This window comes from Myotis myotis, unplaced genomic scaffold (genome assembly GCF_014108235.1).
Source record: "Myotis myotis isolate mMyoMyo1 unplaced genomic scaffold, mMyoMyo1.p scaffold_m19_p_5, whole genome shotgun sequence".
NCBI lineage: Eukaryota > Metazoa > Chordata > Mammalia > Chiroptera > Vespertilionidae > Myotis > Myotis myotis.
In genome coordinates, this window is record NW_023416357.1 from 50,748,868 (window position 1) to 50,767,843 (window position 18,976).

At 41.8% G+C, this 18,976-nt stretch overlaps 1 protein-coding gene, 1 long non-coding RNA gene and 1 other non-coding gene across 4 annotated transcripts in view; 1 reads left to right on the forward strand and 2 right to left on the reverse strand.

Annotated features, from left to right (window-relative positions):
* The window catches only part of CETN3 (centrin 3), a 28,683-nt gene extending 23,328 nt beyond the window's left edge, over positions 1-5,355 (reverse strand). For both annotated transcript variants that reach the window (XR_004967563.1, XM_036309359.1), the window contains exons 1-2: positions 5,195-5,355; positions 3,198-3,330 (exon numbers count right to left, since the gene is read on the reverse strand). Coding sequence is in view for 1 of the 2 variants with exons in the window: in XM_036309359.1 (XP_036165252.1) it covers positions 3,198-3,330; positions 5,195-5,211 (150 nt within the window). In the remaining variant the exon portion in view is untranslated. The remainder of the gene's footprint in view (positions 1-3,197; positions 3,331-5,194) is intronic.
* LOC118656270 lies at positions 5,322-6,416 on the forward strand. The gene is made up of 2 exons (XR_004967564.1): positions 5,322-5,456; positions 5,778-6,416. It is a non-coding gene; the product is annotated as an uncharacterized LOC118656270 (long non-coding RNA).
* Positions 6,417-16,216: 9,800 nt separating this feature from the next.
* On the reverse strand, positions 16,217-16,337 carry LOC118657268. The gene has a single exon (XR_004967963.1). It is a non-coding gene; the product is annotated as a U5 spliceosomal RNA (small nuclear RNA).
* Positions 16,338-18,976: the final 2,639 nt, after the last annotated feature.

The window sequence follows — 18,976 nt, forward strand, 5'->3', positions numbered from 1 at the left end:
TCTCATCGATGTTTCTGACTCTCTATCCCTCTCCCTTCCTCTCTGTAAGAAATCAATAAAATATATTTTAAAAAAAACACAAAAAAAACTTGGATTCAAGTTGTTCCTTGATATATGGATTAGTGAAACAGAAGGATATCTAGAAAAGGATTACTGGTATTAAGACACCAAAATAGAACTAGGAAGAAAATGGCGGAGGTATAGACGGACGTGTCATGTGCCTTGTCCCGGAGCAGATAAGGGTGAGCAGCTGAAACAGGTAACATACAGCCCGAATAAGCAGAAGATATTCAGCTGGGAGACAGTTTGCAGCCGGGAAAGACAGAGAACTCCCGGAGAAAGGGGACGGTTGGAGACTCTCCCGGAATCTCTCCCGGAGCGCCGGCTCAGCCGCGGAGACCGCGCTATCTTGAGTGGCTGTTATTGGAAGCGTATACATCCAAAGACACGGCATCCAGAGATCGGCTACTAACCCAGAAACAACGGATCTCAAGCAGCGCAGCTACGTGGACTTAGAGGAACCCTGCTTCTCCTCACAGAAAGGTCAGATTTCCCCTAAAGGTGCGGTTTGCAATTCAGGTTGGAGAAAGGAACGCGCACGGGGAAATCTGCACCCCACAAAGTCTGCGGCCGTTGGGGCCAGCGAGATCCGCGAGTGTGGAAGGGCTCCCACAGAGCTGCTGGCAGAAGGGAACGCTAAAAATAAGCCCATAGCTGGACTGGATGGAAAAAAGCAGCCTCGGATTTTGCCAGTGTGCCGGCTGCTTAGTGCCAGGGGAGAGAGGACACGCGGAAGAGACTGCGCACAGAGCTGGAAGGTGGAGGGTTGCGAATTCACGCAACTTCTCAGGCTCTTGTTTTTTCTCTTCCCCTTAAATCTTTGGGTTTGATTATTAAACCCAGTGCAACTTAACAATAGAAAGATAAACAATCCAATCAAAAAATGGGCAACGGACCTAGACAGACACTTTTCGAAAGAGGACATACAGAAGGCCGAAAGACATATGAAAACATGCTCAAAGTCACTAATTATACGAGAGATGAAAATCAAAACGACAATGCGGTATCATCTCACACCTGTCAGAATGGCTATCATCAACAAATCAACAAACAACAAGTGTTGGAGAGGATGTAGAGAAAAAGGAACCCTTCTGCACTGCTGGTGGGAATGCAGACTGGTGCAGCCACTGTGGAGAACAGTATGGAGCTTCCTCAAAAAACTAAAAATGGAACTCCCATTTGACCCAGTGATCCCACTTCTAGGAATATATCCCAAGAAGCCAGAAACACCAATCAGAAAGGATATATGCACCCCTATGTTCATAGCAGCACAATTCACCATAGCTAAGATTTAAAAACAGCCTAAGTGCCCATCAGCAGTTGAGTGGATCAAAAAACTGTGGTACATCTACACAATGGAATACTATGCTGCGGTAAAAAAGAAGGAACTCTTGCCTTTTGCAACAGCATGGATGAAACTGAAGAGCATTATGCTAAGTGAAATAAGCCAGTCAGAGAAAGATAAATACCACATGATCTCACTCATTTGTGGAATATAGAGAACATCATAGACTGATGAAAAGGGACAGACCCAAAGACTGAGAAACAGCGATCAGACTATCACTCCCCAGAGGGGAAGTAGGGGAGGGCGGGGGTAAGGGGAAGAGATCAACCAAGGACTTGTATACACGAATATAAGCCAAACCAATGGACATGGACAACAGGGGGATGAGAACATGAGTTGGGGGGGGGGGGGGAGGTGGGAGGGAGGATGGGGGTTAATGGGGGGGATGAGGACACATTTGTAATACCTTAACTAATGAAGAATTTAAAAAAAAAAAGACACCAAAATAAAGAATAAGCTTAAGAACAGTGAACAGAGCAGCTTACCTTATCTGAATGGGAAGTGCTCAGGTAGAAAAAGGAGTTAGCAAATGAGAAACGTAGGTGGTAGTAAAAGTGTGGAGAACATTCAGTAAAAATCAAAGGAATCTGAAGTTTATGCAGTGTATAATAAGGAGCCAGCAAAGGTTCATAAGCATTGAACAATATGGGGAAAGGATTTGAAAAAGATGAATGTACAGGGTAAACTAGAAATGAAGAAACCACTTAGAAAATTCCAGATATGAAATAAGATTCTCCAACCAAGATAATAACAATGGCAACAAATGAAAGAGACATTATAAAGGAAAAACAGATAAAAGCTAGGTAACAAAAACAAACAACAGCAACAAGAGATAAGTGTGGAAAAGAGAGCCAAAGAGCTGCAAAAAAGCCACCTTTCTCATTGTGTTGAGCGTCAGACCCATACTATCCTAACACCAATCTCCCCTTGTATCATTATAAATAACTAGAGGCATGATGCACAAAATTCATGCATGGGGCGGGGGGTTCCCTCAGCCCAGCCTGCACCCTCTCCAATCAGGGACCCCTCAGGGGATGTCCGACTGCCGGTTTAAGCCCTAAATCGGCACTCGGACATTCCTCTCACAATCTGGGACCGCTGACTCCTAACTGCTCACCTGCCTGATCACCCCTAACTGCCACCCCTACTGGCCTGGTCGTGTGCACCTCTCCCCTCCCCACCTTCCCCCCCCAACCTGGTTACCCCCAAATGCCCCCCCCCGACCACCCCTGCTGGCTTGGTTGCCCCACGCAGCCTGCTGTTTGGTTGTTATTGTTACTGTGACAGCATCCTGGACAACTTGCACATTCCTCTATTATTAGTATAGATTCCAGGTCTTAATGTTGACATTTTCCCCCATTAGTGTGTCAATATCACACATCAATTATGTTGTTTGCACCAGAGAAATTGAGACTGTGTTTATGAACATACTCAAATTAAAAGACAAACAACATCCCCCCAATTGAAAAAAGAATGAGTGGTCAAAAAATATAGTAAGAACTGTTTAAATCCTGTAGTTCGAAAAATTTTAATTATGTAAATAAAAAATAAGCCCCTCCATAGGAATGTATTTTTACATTTAAAATACTATTCATGTGAAAAGGAGTTTCTAAAGAGATGTTAGTACTATTCAATTTTATTGTAGCACTTAACTGAAGTGTTTAAAATAGTTTCATATTTCTAAAACTAGTTTAGTTAAAATACTAATTTAGAAATGTATTTTTAGCCAACTGTCAAAAATGCAAATCATTTTAACAGAAAAAATATACTATGTTTTAAAGTCTATCATTACCTTTAATTCATGATAATCTATTGCTTCATCTTTGTCCGTGTCAAATAGTTCAAAAGCATCTTTAATTTCTTGTTTCTGTTCTTCACTGAGTTCTCTTCTTTTTTTCCTCTTTGTTTTGTCTACAAGTTCACTTCTATAAAATGAAAACAGTCTATTTAGTCCACTTAATTCCTATTCTCCTATGCCTCAATAGTCTAGATGATTAAAATAAGATTTCAAAAATGCAACCATAAATCTTAGCCAGTGAATAACTTTCTAAATTTCTTAAAAGGATATATTTCGAGAAAAAAATTTTCCTTATATGAGTAAAAGCCCTACTTATTGCAGAGTTGAAGCTGCTATAAATTTGCACTTCCCAAAACTGAGAAATGTTACAGTTTAAAAAAAAAAAAAAATGAGGACCTAGCTTTGTATTTATTCCCACTAATATTACTGTGGAAGTAAGAACTGTGAATAAAAAACATTACTTCATGTCAGAAACCCCAACAAAAAACACAGCATCCATACTTATTATTCACATCAATCTACAAAACATTTTTTAAAAGAAAATTAAATTTGTAATTGACTGTCACTATGTATCTGATTTACTTTTGACAGTGTTTTATAAATAAGATATCAAAATTACTACCAAAAAGACCTAATTTTTCAATTAACTTACAAAGAACGTTCGCATTGTAGATTAGAAATGTTTTCAGATTACGTATTTCCAACAGGGTGGCACTTCATAATTTCTTTGGTTGGTATTAACAAATCAGCCAAAATACTGAGTCCAAACAGATCACGATTATCAAACGCCTAAAAAGTATCTATTTGTGCCAATTCTATATAATGTGAAGTCAATGGTCTTATAAATGTCAACATTTAAATTTACATTTAATTTCTCACAAACTCTGGGGGGAAAAATTTTTTAAAGAAATTTATTTTAAAGGCTAGAAATGTCTTCCTTAAGAGATGTTGACCCAAATGTTCCAAATGGGACTTCACACTTGTATAAGTGTTGGAACAGAAAATTGTATAAAACCTTAAAATGTAAAACCCAGTTGATTTTACTACAATAGGCTATCTATTTGCATTTGAAGTTTTGTCCTCTAAAAATCTACCCCCAAAAAAGCCGGGGGGGGGGGGGGGTAAGAGACGCTAGAAGTGACCGGGTAAAGCTGCCACCGTGCGTTCACCAGAGGCTTCGCCGAAGCCTGTCCATCCCGCGGTCAGTCCTTCCCTTCCCAGGGCTCCCAATGGCCCGGCCCAGAACCGACCCAACGGACCCTATCCAAGGCACCACATTACCCGTGAGCAGAACACAGCACCTCTTCCAAAGTGGGGTGACTACATCGTTATTTTTAAAAGTAGCATATCTAGATGAGGCTGGGGGAGGGGGCAGCACCCCTTCCAAAGTGGGGTGACTACATCGTTATTTTTAAAGTAACATCCAGATGAGGCTGGGGGACAGGGCAACCGAGGATTAGAGGTCCAACTCAATGTGGGGTCAAGAAACTCGAGAAATTTAGGTGATGCGGGTCTCCAGGCATACGGACCAGCAGGCCCCCAGGTGCGCGGCAAGGGGGAGTTTCGTGTTATTTCCAAAATTTACAGTAGCTACGTCATGAGCAGCGCGGCGCCGGTCGGGGCCGGAAACCGGGAAGGAGGAACTGAATCCAGGGATGCTCCACGGCCCGCTTTCCCGCGGAAACAACGCGGGAGAAACCTCGCGCGACTTCGCCGCCTCCGTGCAAAGAATACGGCCCATCCTTTCGGCGGCTCCAAGCCCCACGCGTGGACAGGTATGACTACCTCCGCACAAATGCACGGGGCGCGGCACCTGCGGCCCCCGGGGGCCCCCGGGGCGAGGGGTCCGGCCCGGAGGGTGGGCCGAGGTTCCTTTTCCTCGACCCAAAAGCATCCCTTCCTCGCCTCGGCCCCCAACGGCCTCCCGTCCACACCCGCCCTGGGGCCCGCTGCCGGGGTGTGGAGAGCATCGCCGCCGCCTCGTTACCGACCTCAGAGCTAAACTCATTTTCTCTCCGGACACAGACGTTCCTCTCAAGAACGACTTTAACCCCTACTCAAGGTAGCACGACTCCCACCAGCCGCTCAACAGACACTCACAGCCTCGGCGGCCTCGAGGACCGCCCTCGAGACGGCCGCTTCTGGGCTAAGATTGGTTGACATGGCGACTGTGCCGCCGCTGTGGCGGAAGCGTCTCCAGGCTTCTTCTCTCATTGGGCGTACTTCGCGTCGATCAAAGAAACCTCTCTGCCGGTACATTGGCCCGCAGTGTTTTCCCCGAATCCTTTGCGGAGCAGAGTCTGCGTCCTCGCGTGGCTATGGGCGGGGGGCGGGCCTCCCCTCGCGGGAGGAAGCTCGGGCCTCTGGGCGAGTGTGGGGCGGCCGGGCCCACGCTCAGGGCGAAGGGGAGGGCGGCTGAGGAAAGAGCCTGCGGAATTCACTTCCACCTCCACACTGGCCCAGTGACTGAGGCAGGTGCGGGGGTTGCATGTATTTGGATAATCAGCGGTTGCATTATCAGCCTATTAGGGACGCTGGACCCAACCCGCCCTTGTCGCCTCTCCCCCTCGGCAGGGATTTGTTCGCTCTGGTCCTCTGTTCCAGTGCTGTCAGCTGCTTGTACGCATGGTGTGCCGGGGGCCTCGCCCCCCATCCATCTTCCAGGCCTCCACGACCAAGCCAAGGTTTGTGGAGCTCTCTTGGTATTTAATGTGTCTACTTGTTTATCTCTCCTTCCAGACAGTAAGGCTGGCGTCCTTAAAAGCAGAGGTACAGATTGACAGATTTTACCGTATGAAACTGAGGCATTTCTGTATGGCAAAGACTACAGTAAGCGAAGTAAACAAGCACACAAATCAAAAGCATGGGACTGGAGATAACTATGTTACATGATGAGAGGATCTTCTGTTTGTGATGGATAACTGTCTCTTCACATACTTCCAGACAACACCGCACAAATGACTTTCTGGTCCCAAGAGAGAAAATGTAACTTTACCAGTATAATCTGATGGTATAAATTAGCGTTGCTAGTTAGGGAATTACCAGAGATTATCTGTCTGCTGATGTAATTCAGTATGAAGCACACAACCTACATCATTTAACCAAGAATGTGTAACTTGAACTTAAACAATAATACCTAATTTGCCTTTTATAGGAAATGTAGGAGACAAAGAAAACACTTAAAAAAAAAAAAAAAAAGACACCACAAGGAAACAATCACACAAATCCAGAAAGTAACACATTCTATAGGAGATAATTGTCCATTCTCTACAATAAGTCAGTGCGTGAATAAAGAGACTGGACTAGATTAAAAAGGACTTAAAAGATGGTACAGCCAGATAGATGCCTATGACTTAGGAGATAAAGAAACCACTTCAAAACAAAACAAACAAACAAAAACACCACAAGGCCCCCATGCCCATTCCTGGGCCCAGACATCAAACCCAGAATTCAATCATCTATTGAGGTCCCAGACCTGCTTCCAAGGCCCAGAAATCCCTGTGAGGTCCAGACCTCCATCCCAGGACCCAGACCAACATCCGGGTCCCAGAATTTCATGACACAGCCCAGATATCCATTCTGGAGCCCAAGCCTCAAACCCAGAATCCAGCCTTCTATCGGGGCCCAGCCCTCCATCCATGGCCCAGACCTCCATTCCATGACCAAGAGATCCAGCCTATGACCCGGATGTCCAGCCTGCGACCCAGACCTCCACCCAGGACCCAGATGTCCATGTCACGACCCAACACACCATCCGGGACTCAGCCTTCCATCCCTGGCCCAGATCTCCATCCAGAGCTTAGACCTTCATGCCAGGGGCCAGAACTCGATCCAGGGACCCTAACCCCAAACCCAAAATCCAGTCCTGTATTGTATGCCCAGATCTACAACCAGAGCCCATACCTCCTTCATAGGCTCAAGCCTACATCTGGGTCCGAGACTTTCAGGCCAAGCCCAGAAGTCCATCCTGGAGTTCAGACGACCAACCCAGAATCCAGTCCTGTATCAGAGGCCCAGACCTCCATCCATGGTCCAGACTTCCATTCAATGACACAGAGGGCCCAGCATACGAACCAGACCTCCACCTGGGGCCCAGATGTCCAACCCACAACCGAGCCCTCTCTCTGAGACACAACCTTCCATTCAAGGCACAGACATGCATGCCAGGACCCAGACCTCCATTAGGGGCCTAGACCTTCATGCCAGGGCCCAGAACTCGATCCAGAGACCCTATCCTTGAATCCAGAATCCAATCCTGTATTGGGTGCCCAGACTTCCATCCAGGACTCTGACCTACATCCGGGTCCCAGACATTCATGCCAAAACCCAGATGTCCATTCAGGGGGCCCAGGCCTCTAACCCACAAACCAGTCCTACATCCAGGGCCCAGACCTCCATCCGGGGTTCTGACATCCGGGTCCCAGACATTCATGCCAAGGCCCAGATGTCCATTCTGGATCCCAGATTTCAAACCCATAATCCAGTCCTATATCGGGTGCCTAAACTTCCATCCGGGACTCATTCCTCCATCAGTGGCTCAGGCCAACAACCAGGTTCCAGACCGTAAGGCTGGTCCAGAAGTCCATACCAGGGCTCAGCCCTCAAACCCAAAATCTAGTCCTGTATCAGGGGTCCCACACCTCCATCCGGGGCCCATACCTCCATCAGGTGCTCAGACCTACATCCTGGTCCCAGACATTAATGCCAAAGGCCCAGATTTCCATTCCAGGGCCGAAATATCGAACACAGAATCCACTTCTGTATCATGGGCCAGCCCTCCATCCATGACCCAGACTTCCATTCCATAACCCAAAGGTCCAGCCTATGACCCTGATGTTCAGTCTATGACCCAGACTCCACCCAGGGTCCAGATGTCCATCCCGCGACCCAATCCTCCCTCCAGGACACAGCCTTCCATCGCCGGCCCAGACCTCCATCCCAGGGCCCAGAACTCCATCCAGGACCTACCTTCAGCCAGTGCCCAGAACTCGATATGGGTACCCTATCCTCAAACCCAGAATCCAGTCCTGTATCAGGAGCCCCTCAGGCCTACATCCGGGTCCCAGACATTCAGACCGCGCCAAGAAGTACATCCCGAGGCTCAGACATGGAACCCAGAATCCAGTCCTGTATCAGGTGCCCGGACCTCCATCCGGGGCTCTGATCAACTTGCGGGCCCCAGATTTTCAGCAAGGCGCCAGAAGTCCATCCCGCAGCTCAGACCTCGAAGCCAGAATCCAGTCCTGTATCAGGTACCCAGACCTCTATCCGGGGGCCATACCTCCATCCTGGGCTCTGACCAACTTCTGGGCCCCAGACTTAAACCAAGTCGCCAGAAGTCCATCCTGCAGCTCACATCTCGAACACAGAATCCAGAACTGTATCGGTTGCCCAGACCTCTATCTGGAGCCCATTCCTCCATCCGGGGCTCTGACCTACATCCGGTGCCAGACTTTCAGCCCGGGCCAAGAAGTACATCCCAGGGCTGAGACCTCGAACCCAGAATCCAGTCCTTAAACAGGTACCCAGACCTCTGTCTGGAACCCACACCTCCATCAGGTGCTCAGGCCTACATCCGGGTCCCAGACATTCAGACCGTGCCAAGAAGTACATCCTGAGGCTCAGACATGGAACCCAGAATCGAGTCCTGTATCAGGGGCCCGGACATCCATCCGGTGTTCTGACCAACATTCGTGTCCCAGACATTCATGCCAAGGACCAGATATCCATTGCGGGGTCCAGACCGTGGACCCATAATTCAGTCCTTTATCAGGTGCCCAAACCTCCAACAGGGGCCCATTCCCCCATCAGTTGTTCACACCTACATCCGGGTCCCAGACCTTCAGCCTTGCACCAGAAGTCCATCCTGGAGCACAGACCTCAAACCCAAAATCCAGGACTGTATCAGTGGCCAGGACCTCCATCCGGGTTTCTGACAAACTTCAAAGTCCCAGACTTTCAGCAAGTCACCAGAAGTCATTCCCGCAGCTCAGACCTCGAAGCCAGAATCCAGTCCTGTATCATGTACCCAGACCTCTATCCCGGGTCCATACCTCCAGCCGGGACTCTGACCTACATCCGGGTCCCAGACCTTCAGGCTGGGCAAAGAAGTACATCCCAGGGCTGAGACCTTGGGCAAACAGAAGGCAGGAGAGTATTCAAACTGCAATCCAGTTCTGATACCTGGGAAGGGAGAGCAGGAAGGAAAGAGGACTGGGCAGGAAAAGCTCAGAGTGGAATGCATGCAATTGTGAGAAAATCTTAGACCAAGGAGGATCCCCAGAATAAAAATTGCCCTGTTGAGGAGTCCTATCCTGGGCAGGAATAGCCAAGCTTTAGTGTCTAAACTGTACTTGGTCACTGGCTGGGTGCAACCCAAGGTAAGTGGGACCTTAGCGTGAGCAGGTTTGAAGGTGTGGCAGCTGGAAGGTGTTAGCTATGCTCCTCACAGTTGTTTCTCTTAAAGCAGCGGTTCTCAACCTGTGGGTCGCGACCCCTTTGGCGGTCAAACGACCCTTTCACAGGGGTCGCCTAAGACCATCCTGCATATCAGATATTTACATTACGATTCATAACAATAGCAACATTACAGTTATGAAGTAGCAACGAAAATAATTTTACGGTTGGGTCATAAAATTTTATTTCAAGTGTAATGGAAATCCATCAGCAGGTTTTAAGCTGTGAATTATTATGATCTGATTTAGGTTTTAGAGCCAAACTTCCTGAAACAATCTATATTTACAGCATCCCTTTCCGAATATCTTATTTTCTCCCAACCCACAGCAAATCTGACTTACATCCTTACCCCTCTACTGGAAGTGCTTTTATTAAGTCACCAAAGACTTCTTAATTGCTGTGTTCAATTGTATCTTGGCAGTTACCATCCTACTTGTCTCCTGGGTCACCTCTGCATGTTGACTATTCATTTCTTAAAACTGCTCATGGCTGCTTTTTACTACTCCTTCCTAGTTTCCTATGCTGGCTTTTCTTCCTCCACTCTCTAAATGTGTGTTTATTTATTTGTTTGTTAGTTTTTAATTATGTCCTTAATACTTTCATACTATCCCTAGGCCTTTTCATCTTCAAACTTCTAAATTTTTCTCCTCTACTTTCAGTGTTCAAACCTAGATTTCCATCTTAATAGAAACTAATATACCAAAATAAAATTATTATCTTCTTCTGAAAGACTCCTTATGCTTAGAGATATCTTAGATAATGGCATCACCAATTATATAACTTCTTGAAATAACATTTAACTCCTCACTACTGTCAAAGTATAGTTTTCAAATTTAAAGATATGACTATTATAAAAATATAGAATAAATGTGTTTCAAAGATCTATATAACTTTTTAGTGAGGAAACCAGCAAGATGATAAAGCTGGTTCATAGAAAAATTAGAGAAACTGAGAATCCATAGCCAGTCACAAAAGGCAAGCTAAAGTAAATTTTCTTTTAAGCTAAAGTTACAATGTCCTATAGATGAATGTCCTATAGGTCAAAATAAACTATAGCCTTTGGAGTTAAATTCTCCACCAGACGTTGCATCTATATGGCCAAAATCTACAAGTTAATATTTTATACAGTCTTAGCCCTAATCAATAACAAATCAAACAAATGTAAGCCTGCTAGTGAATTAAATAAGCATTGGGTAGATCTATTAAGCCGTGTTCCATAATGACATACAGCTACCCTTTGGTGTTATTTCCAAGTTTGGCATATTTTTTCTTACACTTTTCCTTGATCCCACATCACCATCAAGTGGTGATAGAGCTATATTCTAAAGACAAATCTGCCTGACTCCAATGCCTATGTTTTTCCCCATGAAAAATGTGTTTGGAAAATTCAAGTAGTGCACAAAAGATGAGTAGGAATAAGTATTGAGATAAGGCTTCTGGTTTTTAAAAGTAGTAAATAACAATAATGAAAAGAATATGGCTTTGGAAAATCAATAGAGTAGACCTACTCATAAAGTCAATTAATTCACTAATATAATTCAATAGGAAATAGAGAGTTTTTCCTATATTTACTGCTTCATAATTGCCTTCATTTCAAAATTTTTATGTCAAATAGGCATATTTTGAGGTAGCATATTCTGCTACCATACAGGTGGTAATATCTCCTTAGGGCCCTGAGATTCCACACCTCCTATGGAAAACAGCTACAGAAGGATCAGAGTTGCTTCCAAAGCATGGGGTCCAGAACTAAGGGCAATATATAGCTAGTCACATTTAGGCCTAGCATTATCCACACTTCCAGGTTCCAGCAGTGAACACAGTAGACTCTAATACTATTGACTAGAAAGAGCAAAGGACTGAAGACCAAAATATGCTGAAGAATATAATGAAAATGAAGTTGAAGCTATAAATCCATACTAAAAGGCTGCTTTCCACTTAAAAAGTAAGCCATCTAGCCTTCAGAGTTACTTTGATGGACTGAAAATTTCCCTGTGAAGCCTTTCATGACACTGAAAAATTATTGATTAATCTCAGATCTCCTCCTCAAATCAGAATGTTTAGAAGTCAGCAGTGGTATGATAGCCAGCTTTTGTGAGTTTCGGCTAAAAAAGAAGAAATTTCTTTTTATAACCTTTTTGTTTGTCTTTATATTTTTTTTAAACCAAACCAGTTTTATTAAGATATTCATGTTTGTAGATTCATAGCATGTCTTTAAACCCAAATGGAGTTCCTAGCAGAACAGTCAGAAACAAAGGATTTTGCTTTTTTTTTTTTTAATGAATTCTCATCAGTAATGAGGCACTAAACATGCTACTGAATACATTATAAAGAAGATTAATAGGGTATTTTTAGCTACCACCTACATACTATAGGCAGACAACATCAAGAGCATGAGGGAAATAATGGTTCTTTTAGTTTAATAAATCATAATGTTCCTGAACAATTATTCTTTTTCCTTCCAAAATTGGGGCATCTAATTATATGAAGTGATTGCTGTAGCAACAGCTTTAATATGAAGAAAGAAAGAGAGAGAGAGAGAGAAGAAGAAGAAGAAGGAGGAGGAGGAGGAGGAGGAGGAGGAGGAGGGAGGGAGAGGGAAGGGGAATTAGGCTGTTAAACAAAAATCATAATAATTTAAAGTATTTTAACTAAAGAGTAAAATGTGGGAATTGGTAACTAGAAGAAAAAGGAAACACTAAAAAATTATATTTTGGACTTATACCAGTTAATATCTGAATATTAAAGGAAAGGAAACCTTTATGAATATAAATTTTTAAAAAGCAAGGAACCAGGCCAGTGTGACTCAGTGGTTGAGCATTGACCCATGAACCAAGAGGTCACTGGTTCGATTCCAGTCAGGTGAGACTCCTTTATTCAAAAAACTAATTCAGGATTGAATAGAATCACAGAAATGTTAAAAGTAGAAGTAAACTTATGTCTCATCTATACCTGAAACCCTTCTTTTAATATATGATAACCAAGATTTTGAGAAGTTAGATGATTTGCTTAATGTCACACAACTAATTGGTGAAGAAATTGAGGTTAGATCTTCTTTCTAATGTTATTCCTTTATATTTCTCTTCAATGTGGGTTATTTACATTATAGACAAAAAAAGAGAAAATATGAACCACTGTTGGGTTCTTGATGTATTATTTTTAATGACCAGGAACTAAACCATGAAAGTGCTAGGGGAATCTGACAAGCAGAGCAAAGAGTGAAGAGTAGTTGATGTAGCATACCACTTCCTGCCATTATCTCATTACATTTGACCACATTCAGAAGTGACCAGCTCAGCTTCTAAACTCTACATAACTGCCATCTCAGTAGGGGAAGAAACTGTATGATGACATTTCAACCCTCTAAAGTGGATATAAATAAAGAGAGAAAACATGTCTGGCATGCAAGTCTCAGGCTCTGCCTTTGTTACAATAAGGAGCGAATCTGAAAATACTAGTCAGTCTCGATGTTGCCTAAGAGAGACTGACAGACTGCCTCTGGCTTTTATTCCAGTAATGCCTGGTTTTCGTCTTGAAATTTGAGACTGGCAATATAGCATTGTGTTAAGATCACAAGCTTTGGATTTGATTCCAGGCTCTAGCATTTGCCAGCTAAGTGATATGGACAATTTATTTAACCTCCACAAGCATCAGTTTGCACATATATAAAATGGTGACAGGAATAGTTCCTACCATTGTCATTGGGTTTGTTGTGAGAATTGAGTACTTTAGTTTGGATTTCCCACTCTAAGACATAGATTTGGGTTCAAATAATTTATTTGGGAAAAGAGCCCAGGAAACGCGGTGAGGGTGTACTGAAGTGAGACAGGGAAGGGGATGCTGCTGGGGATCCTCCATGAAAGGCTAGGAAGCTAGGAAGGGTAGTTTTCCCCTATCTCCATTCCTCATTGGTTGGGGGTTGCTCCAGGGGGATTGACTCTCAGACACTCTGGCTTACCTTGGGCACAGGTCAAGCACACTCCAGGATCAGAGAAAGCCCTTACCCAGAAAGGTTCAGGCTTGAAATAGGAAGCTTTGGGTTTTCCCAGGAATTGCCACCAAGGCTCCAGGTGATCTCTGAAGGGAGCTGAGCAGTAAGGGCAGGGCATTGACAGCATCTTCCATAGTTTATCATAGTAACATGTGGAACATAGTTAACACGAACACACCATATAGCTAATTAAAGTGAAAAATACTAAACACCGAGAAGGCAAAGGGAAAGTCTTCCCAATTAAAAAGAGGAAATGCTATTACCAAGGAAGTCAGATTAATGCACTCAAATCAGAAACCTGAAAGTCATCCTTCACATCTTCTTCCTCCCATCCCACCAATTTCATCACCCTTTTCCACATCCCATCAACTTAATCACATTAACACTTCTCCCTTCTCTCTTCTCAACTCTTTAAAGTAGGAATTTCACTTTTTTTTTTTTTTTTGCTTGAATTATTATAACCTCCTAAGGGGTCTTCCTGCCATTCTCACTTTCTTGTCTCACCCTGACTGCCATTCATCCCATTCATTAAATACTGTCAGAATGCTTTTTCTAAAACCCAGCTCTGACAGAGAATCCTCTAACTGCACAACTTCAGATACTTCAGTGATTCACCATTTATTTCTGGGTGAAATTAAAACTCTTTGGCTTAGGATACAAGGATTTAGTCCTGCTTATTTCTCCAGTTTTTCCTTGTGCCTCACTCTCAACTCCTAAATTTCAGTATAAGAAATCTTCTTTGGCACTTCATATAGGCCACACTTTTTCATCATTCAATGCCATTTTCCATGTTTTTTCCCCACATTTTTTTCATTTAGAAAACTACTGGGTTTTATTCAAAAATTCAATTTGGTATCATCGTTTATGAAAATCTATTCCTGATATTTAACCTTCCTTCCTGGTGTGGATCAGTGATCAAATGGCATTTCTGTATATCTCTTAAAACTTAGCACTTTTATTATATATGTCTGTTACTTTCAGTCTTACTAATTAGATGAGTATTCTTCATAATCAGATACTGAGTGTCTGCATTCTTAACAAGTACACAAGGTGATTTTTATTCCCACTGAAAAACCATTTTACATTATAAGTGCTTTCTAAGGAGAAAACCTTTTTCTCGCTGTAATTCTAGTACCTAACATAGCACCTAGCATGTAGTTGATACTCAATAAGTAATTCTTGAATTAATATAAACATCTGTTTGAGTTTTCAGTATTTTCACTCTTTCCTCTATCAGGTTGCCACTTGTATCAATAAGATTCATTAAAGAATTATTTTTAGCCCAGCCAATGTGGCTCAGTGATTGAGCATAGACCTTTGAGCCAGGAGATCATGGTTCGATTACCCGTCAGGGAATATGCCCAGGTTGCAGGCTTGTTCCCCAGGGGGCAGCTGATCAATGATTCTCTCTCATCATTGATGTTTCTCTCTCAAATAATCTCCAGAAAGTCTGCTAGACTCAGTAATCTCTTTTGCCCATTTCCAAGTGGTAGACATTTATGTTTTACTTCCTCTAGACAAATACCTGTTTCAAGAGGTTATCAACACACTTTACAAATAGCTCTTGACGGTTAGCATTACTATTTTATTTTTCCTTGATTGACTTGCCTACTAACTTAAATTACCTATAGAAAATCCATTGTCTAATTTTTTTCCTTTACTCTTAGTAGATGTAGAGGTAGATTGTAAACTTATCAATCTACTAGGATTCTTTGCTTTTATTAAATTATTTCATTACAGCAAAATTGGGAATGTAGTGAAAGAATTTGGTTATGGTCATCCAACTTTGGCTTATGTGTACTCACATGGCTTCCTTCCTGTATGCAGTTTCTTACTAGATGATAAGATAAAACCTTACACCATCTCCAAACTTTGAATTTGTGCGTATTTTCCACAACTATAGCAGGATCTGTAGTTACCTAAAGCATGACAACAGTTGGGGATGTGGGGACAGATGTAGGTGAGGATGAGTATATACAGCAATACTTTTTTCTTCTTACCTCTAGAACACTATGCAGGGGTAGCATGGCAATTTGGGCCCCGAACCTTTTTCAGTGTAGAAGGTTTCATTGTTTTACACGGGGCTCATAAATTGAGCCTGTTGGTCCCTCCGTCTAGTTTCTGCATCTCACATCTAGACTTTTATATCTACCTTACAAGATGGCATGAAAAGACATTTTTAAACCTTGCTTGGCGCAGGCTGGATGGATTCCACCATGGCACTTTTCTGACCAAGGATGAAAAAGAAACTCCAGTCTGTTAAATTCGTTATAAGCAGCATGGTCCCCAACGTGTAAAACTTGCTTTAAAAGCGAAATCAGAAACTAGGCAGGGGGCGGGGGGTAGTTTCCTTTAGGTGATACTTGGGTTCATGATGATTTGAAAATCCAAGGGGAACCTGGAAAAATCCCTATAATGGCCAGATGGAGTAAGAATATTTGGGGGAGCTATGGTTTCTCATATTGTTATTAGAAATGAAATAGTTCTGAAGTAAAACAGAGTGATTCTTTTTTACATAGGACTACAAAAATGTATACCAATGCAGAAAAAATGATAATGTTTGGGTTTTCTGTTTATCTGTAAATAAAATTAGGCTGTATTTATAAATATAATTTTTTTATTGTTCCTCTCCACGGAAATCTTTAGTAAAAGGCAAAAGATTTATACGATCTGAAGAGAAACCAGAGTATATTATAATTTTTATAAGTTTAAATGTCAAAGTTTTTTTGTGTTGGAGAGTCTTATAAAACTTTGTTTATTTTATAATCAAAACTATATTTTACATGGTTCCTTTTTAAACTTTAATATGACGTATTAATTGGATTTTGTTATTTGGTTTAGGTAGTTTAACCTCTGACAATCTCTTCAGTGAAACATTGTCTTTTTAAAATATATTATTATTGATTTCAGAGAGGATTGGAGAGGGAGAGAGAGAAAAACATCAATGATAAGAGAAAATCATTGATCGGCTGTCTCCTGCATTCCCCTTTCTGGGGATCGAGCCTGAAACCCTGGGCATGTGCCCTGACTGAGAATCGAACCTTGACCTCCTGGTTCATAGGTTGATGCTCAACCACTGAGTAACACCGAGAGGGCAAACATTGTCTTTTATTAATATTTTCTTCAATTATAAAACTATTTTTGCCTGCTCTAAATTATATCCTACATATTTAATAGTTATGGAATATAACCTGAAAAAACAGAGAAGAGTGGCAAAATCTGAAACCTTAATTGAATATTAATAATTTCTTTCTAAAAACAAATGTCTTTTTAGGACCACGTAAAGAAAATATTAGTATGAAACTTCATGAGGAAAAAAAAATTGTTTTACTGAGTTTCTTCAACGAAACCACTAGATGGCAATATCTTTGTATATTTGTGAATACAATGGCTCTTGAAGAAAACACCATATCTTTTTTAACTCTCATCTCAGTTTCCAAATGGCTATTACTCAATTCTAAAGAAATGAAACACAAGTTAAAGAGTGCTCTATTATTGTGTTTGGGTTGCAGTAAATTAAAGTCCTTCTTTGACAGCCAGAGAAGTCACAGGGTCACTGAGATGGAAAATGGCTTCACGTGGGAGCACACAGATGTCCAAGATTTAGGCCTGAAAATAGACTCTATAGAAAGACGTAGTTGAAACAGTGCTCTTGGATCAGTCTTCATTTCTTTCCTTTGATTTTTTTCTTGCTCACCTAATTTTTTAAAAATATCTCTAAAATTTATTTTTCCCTTTTGTGGATTAAAAACAAAGCAAATAAATAACAACAACAACAACAAAAACAGCCAAGGAGTAATAGAAAGATTTTGAGGGCAGACTGAACCTTGTGGAGAAGATTCCTTTACAGTCAGAATATACCCAAAAATATTCTTTCTATCTCACTAATTTTTCTGTAATTTGGGTTTACATATTTAGTAAGCTGTCTGAGTTTTTAAATTGGAACTAAACACCAGACATTTAACTGCTAAAGTATAATATTCTAAAAGAAAAACAAATATTTTTTACTTTCACATAGGTATAAAATGAACACGTGCAAAAGATTTTCAACTCACCCTGCTAGTTTGATTCCCAGCCAGGGCACATGCCTGGGTTTTGGGCTTAATCCCCAGTAGGGGATGTGCAGAAGGCAGCCAATCAATGATTCTCTCTCATCATTGATGTTTCTATCTCTTCCTCTCCCTCTCCTTTCCTCTCTCTGAAGTCAATTAAAAAGAAAACATTTTTTAAAAGAAAGATTTTCAACTCATTAATAATTGAGGGAGTTAGTTTAAAGGAAAATTTCAGAAACATACACACATAACAAGGAATTCTGAAAAGGATGTGCTGATAGATACAAAAGTGGTTAATCTAAGTACGAATTTAAATGTTTGTGGTGATCTTTTCTAGAAGGCAGAAATCAATTTTATATCTACGAGACAAAAATAATTTGCATGTTATGTATAAGAATTATTTGCATTACTACTACTTTTGTATGAACTAATGTCTATGGTATTGAGATGTAAAAGAGACTGCTCAATAGAGAGTTGATCATAGATACACAACCTGCCCTGGCCAGGCAGCTCCGTGGATTAGAGTGTTGTCACAAACCAAACAAGGTTCAATACCTGGTCTGGGCCCATATGGGAGGCAAATAAGTGATGTTTCTCTCTCACATTGATATTTACTTCTCTCTCTCTCTCTCTCTCTCTCTCTCTCTCTCTCTCTCTCTCTCTCTCTCTGTCTCTTCCTCCCCTCCCCTTCATCTCTCTCTAAAAATCAATGAAAACATATTCTTTGGTGAGGATTAAAAAAAAACGGAAGATACACAACCCTTATATAATCAAATAATCTCCAGAAAGTCTGCTAGACTCAGTAATCTCTTTTGCCCATTTCCAAGTAGTAGACAATTTTCTCCAACATTACTATTTTTAAAAATAATTATGTTGGTGGGATAAGCAATATAATTGCAGAAAGAGCCTTATTCTATGTGCTGCAATATTAGGACAAACCACAAGGAGGCAATTTTTTTGCACTAGATTTTCTACACAGATGGTAACCAGGACCAATGATTAAGTCAGGGTCACTGTTACTAAGTTTTGGAATAAATTGATCTGACAATGAATTTTCTTAACTCTAGAAGTAGATGCCAGAGGAGGTGAGCAAAGAATTTTTCCTAAATTCTTTTAATTTTTCCTAAATTAAAAGAGAATAGGTATTACTTGTTGGCTCACTATTTTGAGTGTGATATATTGCCACAAAATATTCTCAAATCTGGAGATGTGCCCCAGTTTCTCCAGATAATTAAATTTGGAAAAAAATAAGAGAGCACAGTACATCTCATGAACTA